The sequence below is a fragment of the Aythya marila genome, assembly GCF_965140915.1.
Source record: "Aythya marila genome assembly, chromosome: 17".
Classification (NCBI taxonomy): domain Eukaryota; kingdom Metazoa; phylum Chordata; class Aves; order Anseriformes; family Anatidae; genus Aythya; species Aythya marila.
The window spans coordinates 3,759,526-3,785,851 of record NC_139058.1 but is presented as its reverse complement, the minus strand read 5'-3'; the positions used below and the strand labels follow the sequence as shown (position 1 = coordinate 3,785,851).

The window sequence follows — 26,326 nt, the reverse complement described above, 5'->3', positions numbered from 1 at the left end:
GTTTATCATGATATCAGGCTTTCTATTCATGGGCATCATGCAGCTTTCCAGGCGTGGAAACTGCAACCTCTGGGGCACTGCAGCGCTGTGCCTCAGTTTCCCCAAGGCACAGGGGAGCTTGTGGCTCCCTGATCATCATGAGCCTGGTGTGGGGCACTTGGTGTGTCCTTCCTGCATGGCCTGGGTGGCACGCAGCCCCGACCCGCACAGGGCTGAGGAAGAAGCAGCACTGTGGATGTGAGCACGTTCAGCTGGCTGCGATGGAAGCGACCTCGCTCACGGAGCCGTCTGCGTGCAGGGTTGTGGCTGGGGCTCCTGTGCCTCCGGCTGCTGGCATCTTGTCCCGTGTCTCAGGAAGGACGGCGCTGGTGCAGCGTGGCACGGATTGAACTGCATTAAAAATCGGGAATGAGTCAGCCCCTGGCTCCTCCAGCTCCAGCACGGGACAGAGTCTGGGTGCCTTATTTGTCACCAGGACCACGTTACGTTATCCTGTGAGTTCTCTAAAGCACCCGTAGCCATTGGATGGGGCAAGGCCAGTCCCTTACCCAGCAAGGAGCCTGTCTGGGTGATGCATTTGCCTGTTCCCAGCTACCCAGAGGTGCAGAGCCCTGAAGGACCAGCCTGGAGACACTTGTTAACCAACGTTACCCCCAGCCAGCCGGAGAGCAGTGCAGCAGCAGGACTGCCAAAGCAAACGTGGGCAGGTGGCTGCAAGGAGCCTGAGGACCGGGCTGCTTTCAGGATGCTCTGGGAAGACCCGAAAGCTGTTCTGCAGCCTGCACCCCTGCTGTACGGGAACGCTGCCTCGGTACATGCTAAAGCTGCCTCGCTGCGTTAGCGGCATCAGCACGCAGCCACCAGCTGTTCCTTCCGCCTCTGCGCCTGCTCAGCAGATAGCAGCGCTGGCCATAAAAGCCTGACTGCAAGCCCTGGTGGCTTCCATTAGAGATAAGCAGATGTTCATCTCCAGTGAAGCTGGAAACGACTCCTCCGTGCTCGCCTCTCGCTCTGCGCCGGGCCAGGCACGGCAGGGCTGCAGCTGCCCCTGGCGCGGTGCCTGGCTCCTCCTCGCCCGGGGCTGGCATCGGGAAGAGCCGAGCTACGGGCACCGCAACCCCGCAGCCCCTCGTCCTCCGGGGCCTCTCATCCCTGAGGGCTCGGTGTAAAAACAGCCAGATGCTGGAGTCCTGGCACACCGACAGCCATCCAGCAGGGATGCGTCACCTCTCCTCTGAGTCAAACTTAGGGAGACGAGCAAAGCGCAGAGCCTGATGCTGGTGGCACTCGCCCCCTTCAGCAGGTATCGCTGCCATCGGCTGCTGTGCTCACATGCCTGTGGGCTTCATCCCCCCCCGGGGGCAGAGGGGGTCCGGGAGCAGCCCTGCAGGGCCAGGAGCTGGTTTCACCACTGGTGAAACAGCATTTGGTGACACAAATTTGCGTCATGCCACGGGGAAGGCTCGCGAGGTGCCACCTCCCTGCGGGGACCTGTGGGGACAGGGCTCTGCCTCCTGCTCCCCTCGTGGCTGCCGCCTCGTCCCGCACCCGCCCGTGTTTGCTGTCAACTCTCGCCCAGATAAGAAGTGTCACCGCAGGAGACTTGTGTCTGCGCGCCCTTTGGGACACTTGGCAGGACTGGTCCCAGCGAGGACGCAGGAAGTGTTTCGGGACTTGTTTGTGCAACGAGCTATTTTAATCTCCTCTGCCCGGGTTTGGAGTCGAACGAGGCTGGGCACAAACGTGGTGCCACCAGGGCGGGGATGGGGGAGGCTGCCTGGTGGCGAGGGCCGCCCCGGCCCCTGGGTCCCGAGCCATGCACCGAGAGGGGATCCCACACGGGGCAGAGCTGGGACCCAAAGTTGGTCCCATTGCATGCACTGCCCTGTGCCTCCTATGGCCAGGGTGGCCAGAACAGGAGGTCGCAGCCCTCTTGGGGACAGGTGTGGGTCTGCAGAGCCACAAGCAGGTGATCCTTTAGGTGCTGGGAGCATCAACGAGACCTTTGAGACTGGGTCAAGGACATCACACCCTCCCAGTTTCTGCTTTGGACTTGGCTGCTGCAAAAGGGGAGCTGAGCTCCCTGACGCCCAGCCATCGCCTCTCATCCTACCCCTTGTGGGGGACACGGAGGAGGAATTAATTCCTTCCCCTTCACAGCAGCCTTTTCCATGCTCCATAGCATTTATCACATCCTGAGTGATCTCGTCTGCATCTGCAGCCCAGCCAGCCCCGCTGCCTCTCCTTCCCCCCTGCAGCCTGGCAAGGCTTCAGAGCCTGAAGCCAAAGAGTTAAAAGGGGAAAAGAAAAAAAAAAAAAAAAAGGAAAATGAAATTGTTGGTGATTATGAATTTTGGCAAGCAGAAAAAAAAATTGCAAATTCTTTAGTGTCATGAGGGTGCTTAAAATAAAAGAGCTGTAATGAGACGAGATCCTGTAGCATGTGCGAGCTGAATTGTGCTAGATTGGTTATTCTCATTCCGCATATGATTGCTGAGGGCTTCTGCAAGGCAAGGGACGTGTTTTTGGAGTGATTTGCTTTCTGTTTAGTCTCTCTCCTCCCTTGTGCCCTCCCCCTGCTCCCCCGCAGCACAAAGGGTGCCCGGGGCCGTGTTCCCTTCCGCACAGGGACTTCTGCAACAGATGTGCCTTGATGACAGGGTGTGGGAGCGTCGCTCCTCGTCTGCCGCAAGGTGCTTGGCTCCTTTCTGAGCGTCACCCCCGGATTTTTCCCCTTGAATGACATCGAAGTGAAGGCTCAGAGCCCAATCCACCTCTCGCTTCACTGCTCGCAGCCCCAAACCCTTTCTGGATCAAGTGGATGCTGATGGCGGAAAGCACCAGTGGGTGTGAAGTTGTGATAATCCCATTTTATTAATGACTGGCTTTTCAAAGGGCAACTTTTATTCCCAATTGTCCGCGATGGAATTAACGTTTTTAACTTCTCCTCCGTTTTCCTAATTGTATAACCACATTCTCTGCCCATGAAGAGGAGGATCGGGGCACCAGCGATCCTTGGCAGGCGCGGCCAGGCCAGAGATAATGGGCAGAGGCGTTCCTCTCCCCGAGCCAACATCCTCTCGCTCAGTGCTCGTTACATAAACACGAGGCATTCAGCTGGATCACAACCGGCCTGTGAGATCCACAGCTCGCTGCACCCGATGGAGGAAATTGGGCTCAGCGGATGGGTTCGGTGGGGCGGGCGCGGAGGCAAGGCAGCGGCTTTCCAGGTCACCGGCGGGCTGTGCTGGCAAACCCAGCGCTCGGGGATGGCGTGATGCTGCCCGCCGCAGGGAGGCGAGGGCTCAAGCTCCACTTTGCAGAAAAATCTGGTCCGAGTTTGGATGAGGACGTGGTCTGCGGCCTGCAGTCACGCCAGTGCTTGCTCCATCGCTCCGGCTCGGACTCGTGGGACTTCTCGCCGTCTCTCGTGTGCGCTCATTGCTGCTTCAAAGGATTTCTCTGCTTTGCCTCTCCCCTCTTGCCTGTTTTTCTCACCCAGGGAGTGTCTCAGCAAATATTAAGACTGGACAAGATCCCAAACAGTAGGTGTCTAATAAAAATCAAAACAACAACAACAAAAAAAAAACCCCTCCCCAGCACTGCAGGGCTGAGTTCAGTGGAACTGCAGCTGCTGACACCAGGGCTGTGCCGGCTCCGAGCTGTCCCGCTGCCTACGTCTGGCCCACGCAGGGCGGGAGGGAGCGGGACACGACAGGGCGGCTGCTCCTACCCAGGCAGGAGGCACAGATCTGGAATCTGAGCAGGCAGGGAGGGGAGAAGACATCGGCTGAATTTCTTGGAAGCCAACCTCATGCGACGTTTCTTGCGGTGCCGAGCGGTGGCCGGTGCTCAGATGGGATCTGACCTTTTGGTAGCACAGACAGACAGTAGTAAACACCCTCCTGCATTAATGCCAGCTTTCTGTGCTCCTCATGTTGCTTCTTGGTGTTCCTTTCCCCAGGTGGGGTGGCTGCTTCTCAGTGTCCCAAAGAAGACAGCAGGAGCTCAGGAGCTTCGCATGAGACCACGGGAACCAAGCGGACCTACGACATGATGGAGGGGAGGATCAGCCGGGGCTTGTCAGCCCGCGATCCGCTGTCTGCCAGCATTGAAGGTGGGTCTGGGGGAAACCTTTTACCCATGTTATGTCAGCAGTGACCTGCAGAGACCCCATCTGGTGTCCTGTCTACACGATGTGCCTTCCCACACCTGTGTTTTGGCAATGGTTAGTTGGGATCCCATGGCACGTCCCAGCAGGACAGCATCTGACAGGCGTGGTAGGACTAGGGACACAGGCTGGCCTCTGCTTTTGGCTTCTGCCCTGGTAAACCAGTTCCAGGACTACAAAAAAGGAAGCACGTTTAAAAAAGAGAAATCAAGTCATTTAGAAACTGTTGGTATTTTTTTTCTCCCCGGAGCCCTGGTAACACCGTCACTGTGCGTTCTTTTTTAAATGAACTTCTATGTCACAACCCAGCTTTCCCCCTTGGATCTCTCCTAGGTCTCATGGGTCGAGCGATCCCTCCAGACCGACACAGTCCCCATAACCTAAAGGAGCAGCACCACATCCGCGGCTCAATTACACAAGGTAATGCCTGCAGGCAGGACAAGGCCGTGGCCAGAAGTAACACGGGGAAGTGTCTCACACACGTGGCACCTTGTCCTTAGCGTCAGGTTAGAGCAGGAAAAACACAAGATGGACACGTTGGGGTCCAGCTGCAGATCTGCTCTGTGCTCAGACAAGCTGTTAGTGTTGCTCAGCTTCCACCACCCTAAGCTCTCACCGAGTCGGGGGTAAAAATCCCAGTGACTCGCGTGAGGGCAGGCTGAAAGTAGTGCAAACCGGGTCCAAAAATTGATGGTAATGGGAGGGGGTCCTGTTGGGTTAACAATGTAGTTGCATGTGTGCTCAGCCCTTGAGTTACATGCATTAACTGGAGGCCCCTGGTGCTGAGCATCCCCACGGGGACTGGGAGCCCAGTGCGTGGCTGGGGACTCACCCTCTGCTTTGTCTGCCCGGGGGCTGCAGGAATACCTCGGTCCTACGTGGAGGCCCATGAGGACTACCTCAGAAGAGAAGCCAAACAGCTCAAGAGGGAAAACACTCCGCCACGGGACTTATCTGATAGCTACAAGGTCAGGTCTCACGAGGGCCTTACTCCCCTGAAAATGAAGCCAGCCCACGAAGGGCTGGTGGCCACGGTGAAAGAAGCGGGAAGGTCAATCCATGAGATTCCCCGGGAGGAGCTGAGGCGGACCCCAGACATCTCCCTGACGAGGCCTCTGAAGGAAGGCTCCATCACGCAGGTATGAGCTCGCTCCTACCCAGCCTGTTGCCCTTGCAGGGTCTGCTCCCAACAGGAGAGAAGAGAGTTGCAAACTCTTTGGGGTTGCAAACTCTTTGGGGTTGCAAACTGCTCAGTATTTAGGCTCTGTTTGGGTATGGGTTCCCCTTTTCCATCCTCAAGCAGATAAATACAAAACCTCTGTGCTCCCTGACATGTGAGGAAGGCAGTGCTCTGTCCACGCACACTGGAGTAGCCTCATTTGGCTCACATTCAAGGCCAGAGGCGACTCGGTGCCCTCGGCAGCTGTGACTGGGTGTGCATAGCCTCGGTCTCCTCGCTTTATGGGCAAGAGTCAACCCAGCGAGGCCAGTATTTCGGATGAAGCATTGCATGCTGTCTCCTGTCGGGCTGCAAATATTTGGAGGGTTCCCATGGCACCTCGCAGGCCTACCTCATTTCGCAGCGTGTGTAGGAGCGAGGCGTGATGGGCACAGCCAGCCCTCGGCAGTGACTCATCTTCGTCTTGTTGTAGCACAACACGACATGCAGAGCGGGCACCCCACCCTGCCCGTTTCGGTGCTGTTCCCTCCGCTGTGCTGATGGCTGCTGCCATTTCACCACGTAAACTGGTGTCACTGGTGTACCGACCCACCGAACTGGGAAGCACAAGCCCCGTTGAAGCTGGGTGGGGTGGAGTCGCTGCGTCCCCTCCTGCTCTGTGCCCCTTTGACCTCTCGCCTGCCTTGTGTCTGTGCGCAGGGTACCCCGCTGAAGTACGACAGCGGCTCTTCTTCGTCGAGTACCAAAAAGCACGACGTGCGGTCCATCATCGGCAGTCCCGGGAGGACTTTTCACTCTGTCCACTCTCTGGACGTCATACAAGACGCGAGGAACCTGGAGAGAGCTTACGAAGAGAGCCTGAAAAACAGGCCGAGCCCAGTGACAAACTCGGGCGGATCGATCGCCAGAGGGGCCCCCGTGATTGTGCCTGAGCCGGGAAAACCCCACCAAAGTGCCCTCGCCTACGAGGACCACCAGGCAGGGCACAGCACGGCGTTCAGCAGCCACTTGCACAGAGGGTCTCCAGTCTCCACGAGGGAATCCACGCCACGGCAGCATGAAGGTACTTGTCAGCCTTTTACTGGATGCTGAGGTTTGCAGCAAGGTGCACGGGAAGTGGCTGCTGACCCCACCTGTTCCCTGCAGGTGCCCGTCCAACCTGCTCTCCTGTTCTCCCCAGCTGGGGCTGACTCACGGGAGCTGGGGCATGCCTGCACCGGGGTAGCTGAAAGGAGACTTTGGTGAAGCTGATGCAGTGTAGAAAGTGTCTTCCCTGTCCCGGAGTTGTCCCTGAGCAGCCTTGTTTCTAAAGGAAATCACTTTGTTATTTCTGAAGGAAATAACAGGGCTCAGTGTGCTGGGCAGGGGGATTTTCATCCTTTCACCGATCTGGTGTTTGTTTGCCTGCCTTGTGTGTTTATCCATCACCTTGGCACCCAAGCACCTCACCGCCAGGTACACATAATCCTCCTGAGCTGGTAGATCCGGGCAATTTGGCTGGCTGCTGGGGTCTGCTGCCTTCCCAGCCTGTTCAGGGGGGGTCTGCCTGCTCCCCTTGGTTCCAGTCATTGCCGGGGCTCCCAGGGGCCAAACATATGCTCAGATCTGGTGAGATCCACTCAGATCTAGAGCCCAAAAAGTCCTCTGGCGTTATGGCACACCCGTGGGCAGTGCAGAACCCAGTCCCTAGGACACCTTGTCATCTCTCCTGTTAGCTACAGGGAGCTGCAGCAGCCCGGGGCACCGCTCTCCTCCAGCTCTGCAGCAGCGTTCTCGGGAGGTTCGCATCTCCCACCTGCAAACCCTTGTCCTACACCAAGAGTCTCATGATTTGGGGGCGTGCGGCACAAGGCACTGCAGGCTGCCAAAAACCAGGGCCAGGACACGGCTCCCCCGAGAGGACCGTGAGATGGGGCTGCAGAGGGCAGAGCTCTCCGAAAACCCACCGGCATCGCTCGTGGCCGGCTGGGCACACCGGGAAGTCTCCGTGGTCAGCAAATCCCATTGCTGCAGCCTTTTCTAGCTGTTTTTCTAGCTAGGTCAGTGCTGCTGGGGAAGCCTTCAGCTGCTTTGCGGCGCTCTGAGATTTGCACATATGGTGAGGATGGCGCGGGGGAGGCAGCACCCAGGCTGTGGGGAGGGATCCCAAGGGGAAAATCAGCGTTCCTGTAAAGCGCCAGCAGCAAAGTAGGTTTCTGCCCGTCTGGAGATCACGGGGTTTGGGAACGCAGGAGATCTGCAGGAGTGGGGCCCTACAAGGAGAAGTCGTAGATCGGAGCTGGAGTGCAACTTCCCACGCCAGCTAGATTTTCCTCCTGCCCTTGCAGGAGGTTTGATTTATTCGTGGCCACACCAAGACACTGAGGTTTGTGAGAGGGGCAGGCGTGGCGGTGCGCCCAGCCTGTGCTGTAGCTGTGCTTATTTCCAAGTCCCCACCAGTGGGGCTGGATCCAGCACACGGAGTCGGGCAGTGCTCTCCAAGCCAGGGCTCGGACAGACATCACAGTCCAGGTCCCTGCCCCTCTGCAGGGACAGGGCTTTTGTGCATGTGTTTGGCTGATGGGGAGGGTCAGGCTGGCTCCGTCTCTTTCTGAATGGCTCCGGGCTCGTTTCTGTGCAATTCGGTGCAAGAGGAGCGTGTTCACGCTGCTTTGGGGTGGCTCTGTCAGCTGCTGTCCCCAGCCTGTTAGGAACACCATGAAATGGTGCCCTTTGTCCCAGGTGGGGCGAGAAGTGCCACCAATGCCCAGTGCAGGTTGGAAGAGCCGAGGGAAGGCCCTGACATTGATCCAACCTCCCTCCGGGTGTTGGGAAAGAGCTGACAGCTCCAGAGGGCAGCTGGTGCTTGAACCCTCTGAACCACGTTTCATCACCGTGGCCGGGAGTTTCTGGGGTCCCCGGCTCTGCCCGGCAGCCCTAACCTCTTCCTTGCTGGTGTGCCAAGGAGCACGGCAGCCAGGCTCCATCACAGGGTGCTGGTGCAGGGCAGGATGAGCCTGCAGGCTGCACGGTGTGCGTGTAGTGGGATGGATGAATAGGAAAGTGCTGGCGTCCTCCTCGTGCAAATGCTGCACGGACAGCCATGCCCAGGGGACATACACAGCCCTGCCAATAGCACAGGGCTGCCCCGGGTCTTGCATGACCCCATTCTTGGTGCTGTTGTAGCAAAGATGGGTTAGCCCAGCGTGTTGCACCTTGTACCCGTGCCCTGTCCCACTCCTCTGCTCGTGGGAGGTGGAAGGTGAGAGCAGGATGTCAAAGGGAGAGGTCCGGATGGGCTCGGTTGGGCACAGGCAGTGGAAGGTGGGAGCCCCTTTCCATTTCTCATGGGGCACACACGGGAGGGTTTAGGACGGGCTTCTCCTCCTGGCTGTGGCTCGGTGTAATGCATCCTGGCAATGCAGCGAGGAGGGAAGGGTCCCTTGAGTTCAGGAGCCGTGGGCGTCCCTTGAGGAAACGCTTGGCAGGGGGTACCCCGCGGGGACGTGGCTTGGCCGTGGTGCTCAGTCTCTGACTCATTTCCTTCTGCTCACTGCAGGGAGCATCACTGCTGGGAAGCCGGTGTCCCAGGACCGAAAGATCACCCCCACGTCAAGAGAGCTCACCAACTCCAAGTCGCCGCACGCCCCCGTGCCCGACCACCACCACCCCATCTCCCCCTATGAGCACTTGCTCCGTGGCGTGAGCGGGGTCGACCTGTACCGAGGACACATCCCGCTGGCTTTCGATCCCGCCGCCATCCCAAGGGGAATCCAACTGGAAGCAGGTACATTCAAGGGGGGCACGGTTGCTTTGGGATCGTTTTTTCCTCATCGTGCTCCAAAACCTGAGGTTGCACCAGGCCAAAGCACGGCCTGCTGCCTCCCAAAAACCCATGAGTGGGGAAAACCGCTTCATTTCTCTCTCCTCTTCTCTCCCAGCTGCTGCTTACTACCTGCCGAGGCACCTGGCCCCCAGCCCCACGTACCCGCACCTCTACCCCCCGTACCTCATCCGGGGGTACCCGGACACGGCCGCCATGGAGAACCGCCAGACCATCATCAACGACTACATCACGTCCCAGCAGATGCACCACAACGCCGCGGCCACGGCCATGGCACAGCGGGCGGACATGCTGCGTGGCTTGTCGCCCCGGGAGCCCTCGCTCGCCCTCAACTATGCAGCAGGTCCTTGTGAATCCATCCTGGGGGTTTGGGGGGGCAGTTCCCACCTTTTGGGAGCTGTGGCTGGGGTCAAGCAGCAGCGGCTCGGTGTCACCCTGACGGCCCTCTCACTGCTCTCTTCCCAGGAATCATCGACCTGTCCCAAGTGCCGCACCTGCCTGTCCTCGTGCCCCCCACCCCCGGCACCTCCGCCACCTCCATGGACCGCATCACCTACATCCCCGGCCCCCCCCAGACCTTCAGCAGCCGACACAGCAGCTCCCCGCTCTCCCCAGGTAATGCTGCAGCTTGCTTTTCCCATTGGGTAGGACTCCCTTAAACAATTCGGGGCCGTGAGCTCAGTGTGCTGGGGCAGAGCCCAAATCCATTCCCGCTCGGGGACCAGCGCTCCGTCTCCCTCTCACCAGCTCCTCTGATTCTGCTTGTTGTGAGCTCCGTTGCTTTTCCTCCTTTTCCCCCAAAAGTGGCAGCTAGCAAACAGCTTTGTGGAAGGTCACATCCTGGAGATGGCGCCAGGACAGCTATTGCGTGATCTGCCCGGGCTTTGTCGTGCTGGTCACCCCGGGCTGTCCTGCTCCAGGTGACCTTGGATGGAGCCGTTCGTTATCTGCTCTGCAGACACAGCGATGTGAAGGGCAGGCTGTGTTCCCCCGCGGGGAATCGCGCTGTCTGCAGCCCTTTCACTGCCTTTCGGTTGGGTTTCAGGAGGCCCCACGCACTTGACCAAACAGTCAGGATCGTCGGTGTCTGAGCGGGAACGGGATCGGGAGCGTGAACGTGAGAGGGAGCGTGAAAAATCCATCCTGGTATCCACCACAGTGGAGCATGCACCCATCTGGAGACCCGGTAGGCTGGGGAGGAGCCTGGCTCTACATCCCAGGGCCCTTGCTGGGTGCAGGTAGGGTTGGGACTCTAAAACAAGGGGCTGAAACCCTTGCTTGTGTTTGCCCCCAGGTACAGAGCAGTCCAGCAGCCGTTCCTCCTCGCACTCTCACAGCCACCAGCACTCTCCCGTCTCGCCCCGCACCCATGAGACCATCCAGCAGCGCCCCAGCGTGCTCCACAACACCAACATGAAGATCATCTCCTCGGAGACCCCCACCCCTTCCGTCCTGCGGTACGTCCCCATGCCACGCTCCCTGCCCCTTGCCCGGACTCCTTCCAAGGGCAGATATAGTGGCTAATTAATGAGCACCACGTAGGCACTCAGAGATGCAGCAAGGGTTGTTTGGACCTTGTGGTTTAGTGGAGGACGTGTTAGTTTTAGGTCATAGGTTGGACTAGGTGATCTTGAAAGTCTCTTCCAACCTCAGTGATTCTGTGATTCTGTGATTCAGTCTCAGCAGGTGCAGGACTGGGGCTAACGGGGAAGTTGTGATGGGGAGAGATGGGTTTTGGTACGCAGTCCCTTCACTGCACCTGGTGGTTTTTACTGCTACCAGGAAAGGATGTGTCCAAGTGCAGGGATCACTGCTCTTGCTGAGTTTCCTGCTTCTGGCGTTATGAAGGTGCATGGGCTTGTCCCATGGGTTTTCTTCCTTGTGGTCAACCATCCAGACCACAGCAAATACCCCATGGCCCATTATTGTGGGTGGCAGAGGTTTCATCCGAGCCTTCCTCACCTGCTCCAGCACGGGCCAACTCTGTGCTCAGAGCAGCTTCAAATACCTCAGCCAGACAGGGCTAATACCCGGGCTAAACACTTGGGCTCTGCCAGCTGCTTAGCAGCACTCCCCTTTCACCACACGCTCATCTTTTCTTCATCCTCTTGTCGCCTTCCAGCTCCTCATCCACCACTACCACGTCGCCGATCCGCTCCGCGGGCTTCCCCTCGGCCTCCGCCCTGCGCTCCTCCATCGGCGCGGTGGACGGCTACGCAGCCATGATGGACCCGGCCGTCCTGCAGAAAGAGGCCTCGAGGGCGCGGGAAGGCAAGGCCGAGCGATCCCAGCCTGACAACAACGTGTTCACCTCAAAGCTGCCCAGCGGGGCCACCCTCGAACAGTCGCCTTCGCCTATTAAAGCCATGGAGTCGAGGCCTTTACCCGCCTCCGGGCCCGGTTCTTCTCATCACTATAGCAGAGGACAGGGGAAAAGCCAGCAGCACCATCACCCTCTGGACCAGCAGCACGCAGCCTCAGGCCCCGAGCAGCACAGTAGAGAAAAGAGTCAAAGTAAACCCTTTTCAATGCAGGAACAGGAGCTCCGAGCACTCGGTAAGACCACCACGACAGCGGCCAACTTCATAGATGTGATTATCATGCGCCAAATTTCTTGCGATAAGGGGCAGCGAGAAAGAGGCTCGCTAAGTAACGACTCCACTAGCGATGGTAAGAAATTGGAGGGGAGGGGCGAGACAGCTGTGGCCTGAGACTGATTTGATTTCGTTATTTCGTATTTTGAGTTGCACGTTTTGGCTATTGGCTTTGTCAGCTCCCCGAGTGTGCTTGTCCCGCTCCCTCCCAGTTGTTACGTTATTCCAGTCTTTTATTTGTGTGTGTCTCAGGGATCTTCCCTTCTCCCACACTCTCTTAGTTTTTTTTTTCCATTGCCAAGCCCTGTTTTGCAAATGTTGTTCAGTTCCTGGTACTGCTTTTTACAGACAATAGCAATTTGCTAATTCCGATTTCCCCATAATTAGCAATTCCCAGGCAGTCTGTACGAAACAGTTGCGGGTAATAAATCCAAGGGGCTAAGATGAGAACTGGGTGTGTGAGCGTGACAGGGCTGCTGGCCACCCGACACGTACGGCCCCGCTCGTGGCTGTGCCATCCCCTGCAGGATCCTCGTGGGCTCAGGGGCTGCAGCAGGGGCGGCACGAGAGGGAAAGGTGCAGAGAGCTGCCATTTCGGGGGTCGTTCCCCCAGCAGATTGCAGGAACCACTGGCTGCGATCCCACGTAGGACACAAAAGCAACAGGAGGAGTTTCTCCGGATGGCAATGGGCTGGACTCAAGGAGGAGTCGATTTGTGATGGGGCAAACCTTCCCCCAGAGCACCCATCTGGGCTCCCAGCAGCAGGCAGCACACGGGGGCAGGGGGTGGCCTCTTCTTCACATTGCAGCATCCACCAGGGCCTGTTGGCCACCAGAAGGCTTCAGGAGGGTCGTGGGGGCGAGGGTGGCTCCCCCCAGCACGTGCCCATGCCAGAGCAGCACAGTCCAAGCTGCTCCCTCTGGGGCAGGCAGGGGCAGTGGGGCAGTGGGGCAGAGCACACCCCGGGCACCGGGGCCTCCCGGCAGCACCGCGGGTCCCCTGCCAGCTCAGCCTGCAATGGGGCAGCTTCTAGGAATTGAGCAGAAGGAGGTTGAAGGTCTGTGGAGGCAGAAGTCGTGTTACCAAACCCGCTGAGCTGGCAGGAGGCAGCGGGTGCCTCCTCCTGGTCCCCTGGGGCCTTTGCCCCTGGTGGCTGGAAGCATGACCCGGCTGTGCCTCAGTTTCCTCCCTCTCTTGGAGGATAATGTTCGTCTTTCATTCCAGCTCTGCATGTTTTGATGGAGTTTGTGTCCGTGCACTGGGTTTAAAAGGCAGAGAAAGGTCAAGGAGCCTTCTTGCCCCTGCAGCAGGGAAGCCTGCTGTGTTTGCAGGAGGATCCTCGCACCCCGTGGGAGGGCCTGAGGTCCGCAGGGCCTCACGCTCCATTTTCAAGTCCCTGCTGTTGGCATCATCGGGGCTTTTTTTGAGATCTGTGCAGCCCCAGGGGACCATACATTCAGCCAGACCTGCCAGGCCTCTCCTGGTCTCTTTTCTGCCCCCTTTGCTGCCTGTACGACTGCCCACCAGCGACCACGGCCGCAGCACCAGGATTTAACGCCCTTCTCCCTTTCCCCAGGCTTCCACGGTGGCTACAGCCCTGAGCGGATCGAAGCGGTGAGTCCCGTCAGCTCGCCCAGCCTGTCCCACGAGAAAGGGGCCAAGCTGCTGCAGGATGCGGACAAGGGGCACGGGGAGCACGACCCGAGGCAGAAGCAGCAAGGTGAGGGCAGGGACCGGCGGTGCTCGGCGTGAGCCTGAGGCTGGCACGGTGGGCTTGGTGCCCCGGTGCCGTACCAGGATGGTGTTCGGCCATCGAGGAGGGGGACACGGGTGGCACCTGGCTCCAGCTCTGCTCTTTGTGCCTCCTCCAGCCTCGCTGAAGGCCTCGGCCCCCGAAGCAGCCCACCTGCAGCACCTCCGGCAGCCCGACGGCCCCCAGTGCCAGCCCCTGCAGTCCAGCCAGAGCGTCAAGGGCATGAACCAGCGGGTGGTCACGCTGGCCCAGCACATCAGTGTAATTCACCTGGTTTTCTCCTTCCTCTGGGGTGCACGGGGAGGAGGGAAGGGCCACATCCAGAGCCAATGTGAAATACATCTGGTGGGGAGGGCTGGGGGTGATGCTGGAGACCTCAGCACTGCTGGCCTAGGGCTGGAGAGAGCAGGGTGCATTGGGCACGGTCGTTCCACGTCCTTGCATCAAAAATAAAGCCCCTCACAAGAGCTACTGCTGGCAGGAGGCAGAAATTACAACCCTGCAAGAACAAAACCTCCCTCATTCCTTCCTGCTTGCCCTTAGTTATGCCCTGCAAAACAAGAAGTAGAGACCAATTCTGCTTCTGACTCAGTGGTTTCTTCTAGGAGGTCATCACCCAGGACTACACGCGCCATCACCCTCAGCAGCTCAACTCCCACATCCAGACCCCGGTGTACTCCTTCCCTGGGGCCGCGTGCCCCGTGCTGGACCTGCGTCGCACCCCCAGCGAGGCTTACCTGCAGCAGCAGGAGCACGCAGCAGCCTCCAGGATCTCCCCGCAGAACGAAGGAGGCAAGAGGTGAGCTTAGGGAATGAAGCCACAGTGGATCTGCCAAGCCACGGTGCAAACCCTGCCTCAAGTGGCAGGGTTTTTTTTTTGCCCTGTGGTGCCTCTCTTGCCATACCTGTAGTTCTAGAGGTGCTTTCTAGACCCCATTAGAGTCTGTTTGTGATCCCTTCACAGTTGTTTAGGTGGGAAGGGACCTCTTGAGATCCTCCAGTCCAACCACATGCTCAGGCAGGGGCAGATGGAGCCAGTTGTGCAGGGGCCAGTTGGGTTTTCAGCATCTCCACTGATGGAGACCTCACAACCTCCCTCGCAACCTGTACCAGTGCTCAAGCACCCTACAGTAAAAAAAAAAAAATTAAATGAATTGTTACCTTGCATTGAGGTAGAATTTGATGTGTTTTGGTTTGTGCCTGTGGCCTCTTGCCCTGTCACTGTCCTCAGTCTCTGGCACTGAGCTTTCAGACCACAGATGGTGCAAAAAAAAAAAAAACAAGAGAGAAGCATGTTTACCATTGGTTCAGAGTTAATTTTCTCTTCATCAGTCTTAGTGAATCAGAGGCTCATTACACACATGCCATGTCTCAACTCTAATTGCCCATTTAAAGCAACACCTTTATTTCTTTTAAAGTCACTTCTAAATCACGCAGACAGCAGCACGAGGAAAGTCTGGTTGCTGTTGTGCTGAGTTGGAAAAAATGGGAATCTTTGCCTGGGAATCCGAGAAGGGGGTCTGTGCTCCCACCCTCAGTCCAGCGGTTCAGTGAGACCCAGATGTGTCCAGGGAACAGGGAGGTCTCCAGACCTGTGGTTCCTTGTCATTGTGTGATTATTTCCCCAGCTCTGCATGGTCTTAGAATTGGATTCCTAACATTAGGGGAGAAAGCCCAGCCCTGGCCACCCAGAGATGAAAAAAAAAAAAATGAGAAAGAAACCACAGAAAGAGCAAAGACGTAAATTCCCAGAACTGGCCGTGAGGAATTCCTCACGGACTCGACCCTGGCTGCCTCCCAGGCACCGGCTGCACTTGGAGGGCTGCATCCATCCCCTCCGGGCTGCCTCCGAAGGGATCGGGATGCGCCGTGCACCAGGGGGACGCTGGGGCTGAGCCAGAAGGTGCCAGGGCTGCCCCCTCGCATCTCCTGGGATATTTGGGGCAGCTGCTGGCTGGCCTGCTGCCTGGAAATGTGGGCCACAGCTCAGCCCTGCTCCGCACGCCTGTGGTTCAAAACATGCCCGGGGCTGCGCTGCTCCAAGGGGCTCGTGTCAAAAGGCGGCGTGAGCCCGCAAGGGTGGGGAAGGCTTGGCTCTTCTCCCCGCAGTACAGCAAGCTATTTTAGTCCTTCCCCCCAGCCCCGTGCGGAGACAGAGGATGTTGCAATAAACCTATTGCATCTCCCCAGGTCCCCGGAGCAGAGCAAAGCTTCAGCCAGCGGCGGGCCAGACAACTGTATCGAGCCCGTCTCTCCACCAGACGGCGTGGGAGAACCGGAGCACGCCAAGAGCGCCACGTACCCGATCCTGTACCGCGAGGGCGAGCAGATGGACCAGAGGTACCACAGGGCATGGGGATGGTGGTGACAGCCTGGGGATGTGCCCAGCTCCCTGCTCGCCTGGACCAGGAGGACAGCCAGCCTTTGCCTTGCCTTAAGACACAGCCCCGTACCTCTTCGCCTGGGGCTCTCCCCTCCTCACAGCTCCCATGATCTAGCAGCAGGGACCAGCTGGCTACCGAAACCTTTCTGAGGAGCTGGCCTCCATGCTCGTCCTCCTCCTAGACGTACAACCATAATTTTGGCCCAATGCTCTGCACTACAGCCCAGCCACGTCCCGTCCCCCTTTGTCGCTTTATCCCAGCAGCCCCCCTGCGTCCCCCCAAATCCCCTCCCCTGAACGCCTTCACCAGTCCCAGCTGAAACGTCTCACTGTAGAAATTGTCTCCCTGAGTGTTGGGCTGAGCAAGAGATCTGCTGGTAGGGAGCTGAGCTTTAGGTCTGAGAAGGGCACTTAGTTGGGCTCGCTCGTTGCCAGTTGCCAGGTGCCAGGTACTCGGGCAGAAGATTTTCTCTTGCATCCAAAAGCAGAGTCACATCCCAGATCCTTACACAGCTGTAAGGGTGCTGCAGCTCTGTGCAGTACATTCATGGTAGGGACGGGGAGAAAGGTTGGAAATCCCAAATATCTCGGGAGCCCCAGGCTGATGAGGAAGAGTTGCCCTAAAGGAGGAGGCCTCACGAGATGGGACTTTGTGACTCTGGCCTTGCAGAGGTTGCTGATGGCTTTTTGCTTTGCAGGATGGGGTCCAAGTCCCCAGGAAACAACACGCAGCCTCCAGCGTTCTTCAGCAAGCTGACGGAGAGCAACTCTGCCATGGTGAAGTCCAAGAAACAGGAGATCATCAAGAAGCTCAGCACGACCAACAAAAATGAGACGGAGTACAGTAAGGACATGTGGGGAGCGTATATGGGGGCACTAGGGGGAAAGCTTTGAGGACACATTAAACAAGGGAGATTTGGGAACGGGTGCTGCTGCATTACAGGCTGGGAGCTCCCAAAACCATCCCATGCTTTTTTGGGCAGTGCAAGTGCCAAATGCTTTTTAGGTTGAGCCTCCCCGGCCCTGCTGGTGCCAGCAGTGGCGGTGTGCATCTGGGAGGTTTCCCAGCCGCGCATCTCCCTGCTGTGGAGCTGTCAGTCTCACCCATGTGGCAGTGTCAGATAACCTCAAGAGGAAGGAAATAATGAGCTGAGCATGGAGGAGACTTAAGAACAATTGATATTTTAATGAATGGCCAGCCAAGCTGAATCCTCCCTCCTTGAGATGCATCTCCCCCAACCGTTACTTTAATCCTTACATCAATATTGGTATAGCTCTGTAAAACTAACCAGGCTGGCTTATATTAGAAATTCAGCCCATTCATTCATTAACCACTAATAGAGTAGATAGGATCATAATTTAATTTAGCTCAGCATTATACAGTCAATACTAATTCAATTTGAATCCATCTTACAACAGCTGCATTGGATAAGAGCGACCAAGCTGTCTCGTCTCCTGGATGATGTTACCATGAGCCAACAGCATTGTTATGCCCCTTTGGGGACGTGTGGCTGAACCCTGTGACCCTCCACACATTTCCTTATCAAGGGAAAATATACAGAAATAGGAAACACCTCTCATTTGATGAGGATTTCTGTTATTCTAAGGAAAGCGATATCCAAGCCAGACAGCTCAGCTAAAAGGGAAAATATTGATTTAACATTTCTTCTCCTCCTCCTCGCCCTCCCCACTGCCCAGACCTGCTCCCTGGATGTGGGGATGTGAGCCTTTGGAAATCCCATAGGCAGGAGAGGCTTTAACTTCACAGAGCTCGTAATCTGCAGGGCCAGAGGGAGGGAGGGAGGGAGCTGAGCTCTGAGCGTGGACATCACCCTGGGTCTCTGGGCTCTGCTTTTCTGCCCTTGCCCAGCTGGTGAGACGTGCCTGCTGTGGCCCAGGCAGTATTTATGGTCCCAGCCAGCACTTGCAGACCTGCTCCTGCTGCTGCCAACCCCTCGGTGCTGTGATGGGCTCAGCGAGGTCTCATCAGGGCTGGGCCAGCTTTCGTGCGCTGCTCTCCGTACTGAAGAGCTTCTTTGTTTTTCTCCAGATGTTGGGCAGCCTGGGACAGAGATTTTCAATATGCCAGCGATTACTGGAGCAGGTAACTCTCGCGCTGTCTCTGTACCGTACCTCACTCCATGCAGAGCTCACCGCTGGGACGAGCAGGAGGCTCGGTAGATTTTGGCATTTCCTTGTTTCGTTGTGCTGTTATACCGAGCGCTGTGGCTGGTGAGAGAGTGGAGCCCTGGTACTCTCTGTAGCTCCCAGTGCGATTCCTCTGAAAGCCTTGCAGGGTTTGAGGAGAGGTTAAAAGCTGAGCTGAAGGGCAAAGCAGGAGCTGAAATGGGGGGTTAGGGGCTTCCCGAGAGGCACCGCACCCTCCCCAGGCCTGCTGCACCCGTGGCTTTCTGCCCCGCTGGGAGAAGAGGAGAGAGAGAGGCTCAAGGAAGGGGTTTTGGCAAAAAGGGGCCGAAAGCAGCCCCATAGGGTCAGGCAGGCAGCGTGGGCTTCCCAGACATGGGACGGGCCAGCCCGAGGCAGGAAGGTGGCACGGAGGCTGTTGAGTTGCTGCCATCTGCGTCCTGCACAGCTGCAGAAATGTCGGTGTGGGCACACAAATGGCACCAGGAGAGCCTTCTGCGGGGTTTCACAGCAGCACCCAGCCCTTGCCATCTCATCTGTGTGAAGGTCCCGTGGCGTGGCTGGGGCTCTGGGACCAGGCTGCTGTCCCAGAGGGCAGGAGGCACATCCTATACATCCTGCCTGCCCCCATCACCCCCGGGGATCCAGCCCTGCCAGCAGCGCAGCTTTCTCCAACGAATCCCCACTGACGAGTATTAATTAATACTTAATCAAGTATTAACACCCTCCTACAGCGGGGACGCCTCCAGGTTGTTACATTAATAATTAAGAGGAGGAATGACCAAGGGAAGGAGCCGGGGGCTGCACAGCAGCAGGGGGGTGCCACACACCGGTGCCACACACGCTTCCCGTGCTGGTCTGCATCCGTAGCATGCTGATACGCCCTGGGGTGAGATCTGAGCCCCAGCCTGGGGGCAAGAACTTGTAGGGTAGGGGCCAAGGACTTGTGGGGTAGGAGGGCAAGGACTTGTGGTGAAGGGCGGCGAGGACTTGTGGAGTAGGAGGGCAAGGCAAGCCGTCAGTGGTGTCCTCCTTGGGAAGAAGTGGCTCCTGCCAGCAGCCGGGACCCGATGGTCCGTGGCAGACGGAGTTTAGGGGTGAAGCCTGACCTCCCCAAAGCCTCCCCTGGTTAAAGCTGCTCCTGCTGTGCCGGAGGGAGGAGCAGAGCGTAGGGAGCCGAGGAGCAGGGTCTGGCTGGAGGGGGACCCGGGGAGACCTTGCCCCTTTGCAGGACAAGGGGAGCCGTCCCTTTGTGAGCGGAGAGGCAGCGATCCCAGCGCGAACCCCCCCAGGACGGGGCGAGCTGGGGGGCTGTCGGGGGGCTTCCCTCGCCAGCCCGCTGTTTTTGTGTCTGTATTTTGCCCTTGCTTGTTCCCTGTAACCGCCGCGTTGGGAATGACGGTCGCGTGGCTGAGCCTAGTGCCCTCTGGTCCCTGTGCGGCGCTGCACCATAACTGCATGGCTTCTGACACTCACAACCACTCGGACACCACCACCTCGCCTCTGCAGCCTGTCCCGTAGCCACGGCCGAGCCTGGGAGGGGGCCCTGGTCCGCCGCGGGCCCCCAGCCCCATGGGGAGGAAGGGAGTGGGATGGGTGAGGGGCTTGCGCGAGGAGGGCTGGAAGGACTCTGCCCTCTCCCCCAGCATAGCCTGGTCTGTGCCCCTCTCCGGGGGCTGCTTCCCACCTCTTAAGCCAGGGCACCTCTTTCCCATCCAGTTCCATGGGGTTTTTCCAAACGCCCCCTCTTCCTACCCTGTCTCTTCCTCCATGGAAAACTGCCCCAGCCTCAAAGTTCTCCGCACACCTACATTTACAGACCCCAGGGGGGGTCTCCTCCTCCCCATGCACTGCTCCCAGCCGGGTGGGGAGCGCAGCCCCCTTGGTGCTGCCACCCCCCCGGGGTGCAGCAGAGACCCCTCTCCCTTTCCCCACTTCTTCCAAGCCCTCCCCAAGCCCCTGGCCCCAGGCAGACATACACAGCGCTCCCTTCCCACCGCCAGCCCCTGCCAAGCCCTGGGGTGGGATGGAAAAGGGAGGAGGAGGAGGAGGAGGAGGAGGGGGGCCAACCCGCGCCGAGTGCTTTGCAGAGCTTTACAGAACAAGATGACAAAGTTTGTTGCTTTGCGAGAATGTGCTGACTGTTTGTTTCTTCCCTCCTCCCTTGTCTCCTTTCTCCCCTTTCCCCGTCCCCCCATCTTTCTTCTCATTTGGCCCCCCCATCTCCCGCCCCCCTCTTTCCTCCCCCTCCCGTATCTCCCAGGGCTAATCAGTTGTAGGAGCCAGTCGGTCCAAGAGAATTCCAGTACCAACATGGGGTTGGAGGCAATAATTAGGAAAGCCCTAATGGGTAAATATGACGAGCAGTGGGAAGAGCGCTCACCTCTCAGTGCCAATGCTTTTAACTCTCTGAATGCCAGTGCAAGCCTGCCCGCTGCTATGCCCATAACTCCTGCTGATGGACGAAACGAGGACGTGCGCTCCTTGCCAGGTCTGCAGCCCTCTCCACCTTCGCTCTCTCTGTGTTATTAATTCTCAGCCTTTGTTTTTTTTTTTTTCCCCTTTTGCGGGTGGATTTATTCCCCCTCTGCCCTGCCGTTTTTGTTCATTTTGGTTTTCTTTTCTCCCTGCCCCAGCTTTGAGCTTTGTGAATCCGCTGATTAATCCTGGTCTTGTTTGATGTTAATTTAATAGTCTCGGAAGGTGCTGTTGCTTTCTCTAAACCACTGACTGTGCTCTTTCCCCGTCTGTTACAGTTTTTTTTTTAATATCTCCCTTTTTTAAAATCACGTAAAGGAGGGTGGGGGAACCCCACACCCAAAAGACCAAAGCCATAACCTAAAAGAGCCACCCCAAACCGCCTGTAAAACCCCCTCCCATGCCCAACACACCCAGCAAAGCGCCTTTTGCTGTGCCTCAGCCCCGGGCAGCAGGAGGGGATGCCGGGTCCAAGCGGGCAGCGCGTGCCCGGAGCTGGGCTTCCCAAAGGACAGCCGAGGGGACACTGGGCAGGGTCACGCTTCCCTCCCCACCCTGGGCTCAGGGGTGTCAGGGCAGGGTCTGGCTGAGACAGACAGGGCCTGGAGTGAGAGGAAGAGCTGAAGGGAGCCCGAAGGGACAGGTCAGGGACATCTTCAGAGACCAGGGCTGGAGGCGAGCCCCTGGGTGCTCGGAGCCTTAGCACCTGAGGGCCCCAGCCGGGCACTGCAGAGGGGTCGCTCAGCTTTGGGGGGCTGGAGCAGAGCCAGGAGGGACATTCTGCACACCCCCAGCTAAGGAAGGGAACCAGAGACAGGTCGGGGAGAGCTTTTGTCCCTTGCACACCCACTAAGGGCACAGTGGTGCTGGGGGCAGCCTCAACCCCGCGTGATGCTGGGGCAAAGCCGCGGGGACACGTGTTACCATCCAGGCCAGCTCAGAGCAGGCGCTCCCCGGCTTGCTGCAGAAAAGCTTCTCTGGCCACTGCATGATCCCAGCAGCTTCTTCCACCCGCGCTTCCCTGCGCCCGGCAGAGGCTGCCCAGGGCCGGTGGGGTGGGACACAGAGCCCACCCATCTGTCCATCCGTCCCCCTTCGGGAGCTTCCTCCTGCTTAGCTGGGCTAACATACCCAGCACAGGCTCTTTTGGCCCTTAAGCCTTTCAAAATCTGGCTGATTTTGCTGATTAAGGACCACAGGGATGGGGAACACACTCAGGGTGGCGGCACCCTCGTGGCCATGGGGTCCCTGTATCTGGCCACAGCGTGTGGCACGTGGATCCCTGTCCCTCCCGCGCCACCACCCGCAGCTGCAGGCTTTCAAACCGCGCGTGGTGCTGGGGAAGCGCTGGGTGCATGCACTCCTCCCCCCCTCCCCGACCCCAAAAATCCATCGCGGCCCGGATCCCGCGACCGCCTCCCCGCGGGCCTTGGTGACGAGCGGGCGCTTCTCTTTGCAGGAGGAGGGGGAAAGCCAAAGATCGCTGCCAGGCCCAACAGCCGCAAGGCCAAGTCCCCGGCGCCGGGTCTGTCCTCCGGCGAGCGGCCGCCGTCCGTGTCCTCGGTGCACTCGGAGGGGGACTGCAACCGGAGGACGCCCCTCACCAACCGTGTCTGGGAGGACCGGCCGTCGTCCGCAGGTAGGTCCCGGGGGGGCCGCGTGTCCCCACAGCAGCCCCCTGGGTGAGCCCCACGGCGCTGACCCCCCGCTCTCTCCTCCCCACGCAGGCTCGACGCCGTTCCCCTACAACCCGCTCACCATGCGGCTCCCCAGCGGGGTGGTGACGGCGGCCCCCGCCGCCCCCCTGCCGCAGGGGACGCCCGGCAGCCAGCACCACGCGTGGGACGAGGAGCCCAAGCCCCTGCTCTGCTCCCAGTACGAAACCCTTTCGGACAGTGAATGAAGCGAGCCAGGGGCAGGGAGACGGCGACCAAACCGACAGCGCGGGGAGCGAGCGAGCTGCCCGGGGCGAGCACCGAGCGCCCCGGCCCCGCTGGCTCTCACGAGCAAAGACGCAGGAGCAGAGCTTTTTTTTGGGTTTTAATTTTTATTTTTTTTTTTAACCTTCTTCTCCCAACCAGCCAATTTGGGGGGGCGACAACTTTTTTTTGTTGTTGGTTTATTTTTCCTTTTTTTTTGTTTTGTTTTGTTCTCAACATCTGGAATTTTCTGCATCCTCTTCAGTCTAAAAAAAAAGAAAAAAAAGCCTTAACGATACAAAACCCAAGGATCCCACCTTCGTCCTTGCCAGCATGGCTGAGCGGTGACCCTGCGCTCGAGAGAGGGACTGAGCGGCCACGCACGTCCCAGGGCCGCGCGCACACGGACGCTCTGCTCCCACGGCGCCGAGTGAGGGGCTCCATGGGGCTGTGCCACGGAAACACAAAACCTTGAGACGGTTTAAAAAAAAAAAAAAAATAGATTTAAAAATGTTGAATAGGATCAAACCCAGTTTGGTTTCCCCCGGCTGATCTGAGGGTGGGGAGACCATCGTCCTGGCCGCACGGGATGGGACGCGTTGGCCTCAACGCGCTTTGAACGCGGCTGGGAGGAGCAGGGGAGGGAGGGAAGATCCGTTTCTGAAAAAAAAAAAGCTGGTCCCTTCGGTGATGGATATCCCAGGCTGCAATTGGAGTGGGAAGAGATTTCCCTGGGGGGGGCTCACGCGCTGCCTGGGGACGGGCTTGGTTGCTTTAAGTGCATTGTTTTCTGAATGGTGAGAAAAGGCAATTGTAAATTGTATTGGTCTACAGGGTATATTTTTGATACCTTCAGTGAATTATGTCAATATTTTACGCAAGGAAGGACTTAAACAAAACACAGTATTACATGCTGTAAAAGAGGTTCTGTTCTTACACACAGGCTTTGATGTGTTTGTCCATTGTATGGAAATGTTTAAAAAAGAAAAAAAAAAAGGTAAGAGTGATCCATCAAAGTTGTCTGTAAGTCAGGAGAATGTATGAACTTAGATTTAAAAAAGAAAATCTTGCCATGGTTGCAGGGCCCCCCGTTACACACACCTCTGCTAATTCAGCAGAATCCATTTGCTGGTTGCAGTCGTTGATTCTCCAGAGCCCTCCAGAGCTGGCCGGGTGCAGGGGCAGCGTGGGCAGGAGGCCGGCATGGCAGGGAGTTCACAGGAAACTTTAAAAAAAAAAAAAAGAAAAAAAGAAAAAAAAAGTTTTTATTGTATTTTTGTGATACACACGAATGCTCTACTTTACATTATTTTTTTTTCATTCCATGATGTTGGATCATATCTGCAGTTACATGGTTAAAGAACAAAATATTAGACTTTTTTTCATTCACTTCTGCTTTCTCGCTCTGGGGGAGAAAAATGGCAAAAAAAAAAAAAAAAAAAAAAAAACACACAAAAAATGTATTAAATGCTTTGCATTCTATACGCTAGAGGAAACAAGACCACGGCACAGACTTTCCGCCTCTCCCGCTGCGGGGGGAGCCAGCCCGCGCCGCCTTCCAGCAGCTCTTTGATCCGCCGCGTATCAGACAGCGAGGATCGCCTTGTCACGTTCTCGATGGTTATTTCTTTTCCCCCTGCAATGTTCCCAGGGTGATTATGATTTCAAAGCAAGAGAATGATGGTGTTTGTTGTTTGTTTGGGGCTTGTTTTTTTTTTTTGTTTTTTTTTTTCCGTTTTGTTTTGTTTTCCGTTTTTTACAATGTACAGGTTTTTAATGTTCATCAATGTTTGTGTCTTTTCTGTTGTGCTTTTTTTTTTTTTTTAAGAAAAAAAAAAAACGAAACAATGCACAAGCGATGTGGAAGTCTTTCAGTTCCCAGGTTATTGCTGCTGGTGTCTTCATGGCTCTGAGATGTAAAGCTAACAGAGCTGATGTCTGGGCATAACGCTATTAAAGTGTCGCAGATTTTGCTGGGATCCAAAATTCGACCCATCTTCAAAGCCGCCTCCTTAACCTTTTCAGACAGAGAAAAAAAAAAAAAAAAAAAAAAAAAAAAAAAAACACAACAAAGAATAAAGTTACCACTTGGCACAGTAGCAATACTGTGTGCTGCTTTGGTGTCTTGAGGAGAGGCCGAGCCAGGGGCAGGTTGCTGCTGAAGAGCGGATGCGGTTGGCAGGGCCACGGTGCCCAGAAGCGTGGAGGAGCGATGTGGAGGTGGTGGAGCTGGCGTGAGGACAGCCTGGCTCGTTTTCTCCATGGCTGGGGCTCGCTTTCTCCACCGAGGGGACAGCCCCGGCCTCACAGGCTGTCCCAGCATCAGCCCTGGCTGTGGAGACGGCGCTGAGCTCGGGCGGCGGGACAAGGCGCGGGGCTGCCGGCGCTCCCTCACCTTGTGGCTCACAAAGGGAGGCAGTGGGTGATATTTGGGTTCCCCACCCTTGGTGTCGCCCTCACAAGCCCTGTCACCACCCAACCGGGGCAGTTTTGTCCCCTTCTGCCCCAAGGCATGGCCCCTCGGGACATCCCACACCAGCCAGAGGTGATCCTGAGGGCTGGGCTGGGCTCGGGGCCTGCTGCCTGAGGTGGGGAAGGGCAGCGAGGAGCTGCTGAGGCACCACCTCACGCCGCCATGCAGCAGGAGGAGGTTACACGGCCCCATTCTCTTTTCTTTGCCCTTTTCACCATGGCTTCATGTGCCTGAAGGAGGGGTTGGAGCTGGAGGGGCTCGCCCAGAGGCCTGGGAGCACTGAAGCGAAGCCGAGGCCCGGCCCAGGGCTGCACTGTGAGGGACTCGCTGCGTTTTCAAGAGTGGTGAGAGGTTTGTGAGGTACTTTTTTGTCGTCGTGGGGCTGATGGCTGTGTGGGCGTGTGGCCTGTGCAAGGCGGTGTTTTGAGGAGGGGTTGGTGGTGCCACAGGGCTGGAAGGGCCTTGGTGGCAGCGGTTCCGTGCTGGAGGTTTGGCCCTGTGTGGGGTACGCGTGTGGGGTTGGCTTCAGCGGGGTCCTGCCCTTGGGGAAACCTGGAAGCGGGGAGCTGCTGCTCCTCCAAGCCACAAACACTGCAAGCGACACCTCCCCGTCCTGCCCTCACGTCCTCCTGCCAGCCAAAGGCTCTGTTTTCACGTGCTTTTGCCCCAAATCACCCAAGTCGTCGTGCTGCCGGCCGTGATGCATCCCCATCCTGCAGCCAAGGAGGAGAAAGGCACGTTAAGCTGTTAGAAAAACAAAACAACCCCAGTGTAAAGGTAACGTTAACCGACTTTGTAGTTTGTACAAACTGGCAAGCAAATTATTGGGCAATTTATTGTTTCAGCTGTACCAAGGGGGGAAATATCTATCTTTTGTACAAGCAAATTGTGCATAGCTGTTTTGAAGTGAGTTGTATGATAGACGGGGCTGTACATAGAAACCACAAGGTGTAAATATTTACGCAGCTTGCTCTGAAGGGGTGGTTTTCTTCTACTGAAGGTGAAGGGTTTGTTCACTGTTATTTTGCTCAGCGCGCCCACCAGCAAGCGGTGTGGGCAGCAGTGGCCGAACACTGCCTGACTGTTTAAATAATAAAAAGGCAAACAAACAAACCAAAAAAAAAAAAAAAAAAAAAAAAAGCTTCTTTGCCAGCAAAATACAGCTCTCCTGCTTCTTTCCGTGCGTAAGCCCAGGAGGAGCCAGTTGATGCCGCAGTATGGGTGGGAGCGGGGCGGGTTGGGGACCCCGTGGTGGCGGGGTGCAGCTGGGGAAACCCCCGGCAAAATGGGCTGAGAGTAGGGGAAAAAGGGCTGCTGGTGGCTCTGCAGGTGGGAGCAGCGGTGTGTGCCCCGGGCTGGCCTTGGCACTGGCACAGCGTCGGCCCCACGTTGCATCGAGTCCCCCC

General features: G+C 57.3%; 1 protein-coding gene across 14 annotated transcripts in view; it reads left to right on the top strand.

Moving 5' to 3' along the window:
* NCOR2 (nuclear receptor corepressor 2) overlaps positions 1-25,994 on the top strand; it is a 224,630-nt gene extending 198,636 nt beyond the window's left edge. For 7 of the 14 annotated variants that reach the window (XM_082774067.1, XM_082774066.1, XM_082774064.1 and 4 more), the window contains 19 exons: positions 3,965-4,117; positions 4,505-4,591; positions 5,033-5,310; positions 6,051-6,414; positions 8,890-9,117; positions 9,272-9,517; positions 9,640-9,789; positions 10,220-10,360; positions 10,469-10,631; positions 11,297-11,844; positions 13,346-13,489; positions 13,641-13,783; positions 14,128-14,321; positions 15,713-15,862; positions 16,604-16,749; positions 17,956-18,009; positions 20,314-20,541; positions 21,988-22,167; positions 22,256-25,993. In XM_082774067.1, the coding sequence (XP_082630193.1) occupies positions 3,965-4,117; positions 4,505-4,591; positions 5,033-5,310; positions 6,051-6,414; positions 8,890-9,117; positions 9,272-9,517; positions 9,640-9,789; positions 10,220-10,360; positions 10,469-10,631; positions 11,297-11,844; positions 13,346-13,489; positions 13,641-13,783; positions 14,128-14,321; positions 15,713-15,862; positions 16,604-16,749; positions 17,956-18,009; positions 20,314-20,541; positions 21,988-22,167; positions 22,256-22,431 (3,773 nt within the window). In that variant the 3' untranslated portion in view covers positions 22,432-25,993. Of the gene's footprint in view, positions 1-3,964; positions 4,118-4,504; positions 4,592-5,032; positions 5,311-6,050; positions 6,415-8,889; positions 9,118-9,271; positions 9,518-9,639; positions 9,790-10,219; positions 10,361-10,468; positions 10,632-11,296; positions 11,845-13,345; positions 13,490-13,640; positions 13,784-14,127; positions 14,322-15,712; positions 15,863-16,603; positions 16,750-17,955; positions 18,010-20,313; positions 20,542-21,987; positions 22,168-22,255 lie in introns of all 14 variants that reach the window. The other 7 variants (XM_082774062.1, XM_082774069.1, XM_082774061.1 and 4 more) reach the window with 5 other exon arrangements.
* Positions 25,995-26,326: the final 332 nt, after the last annotated feature.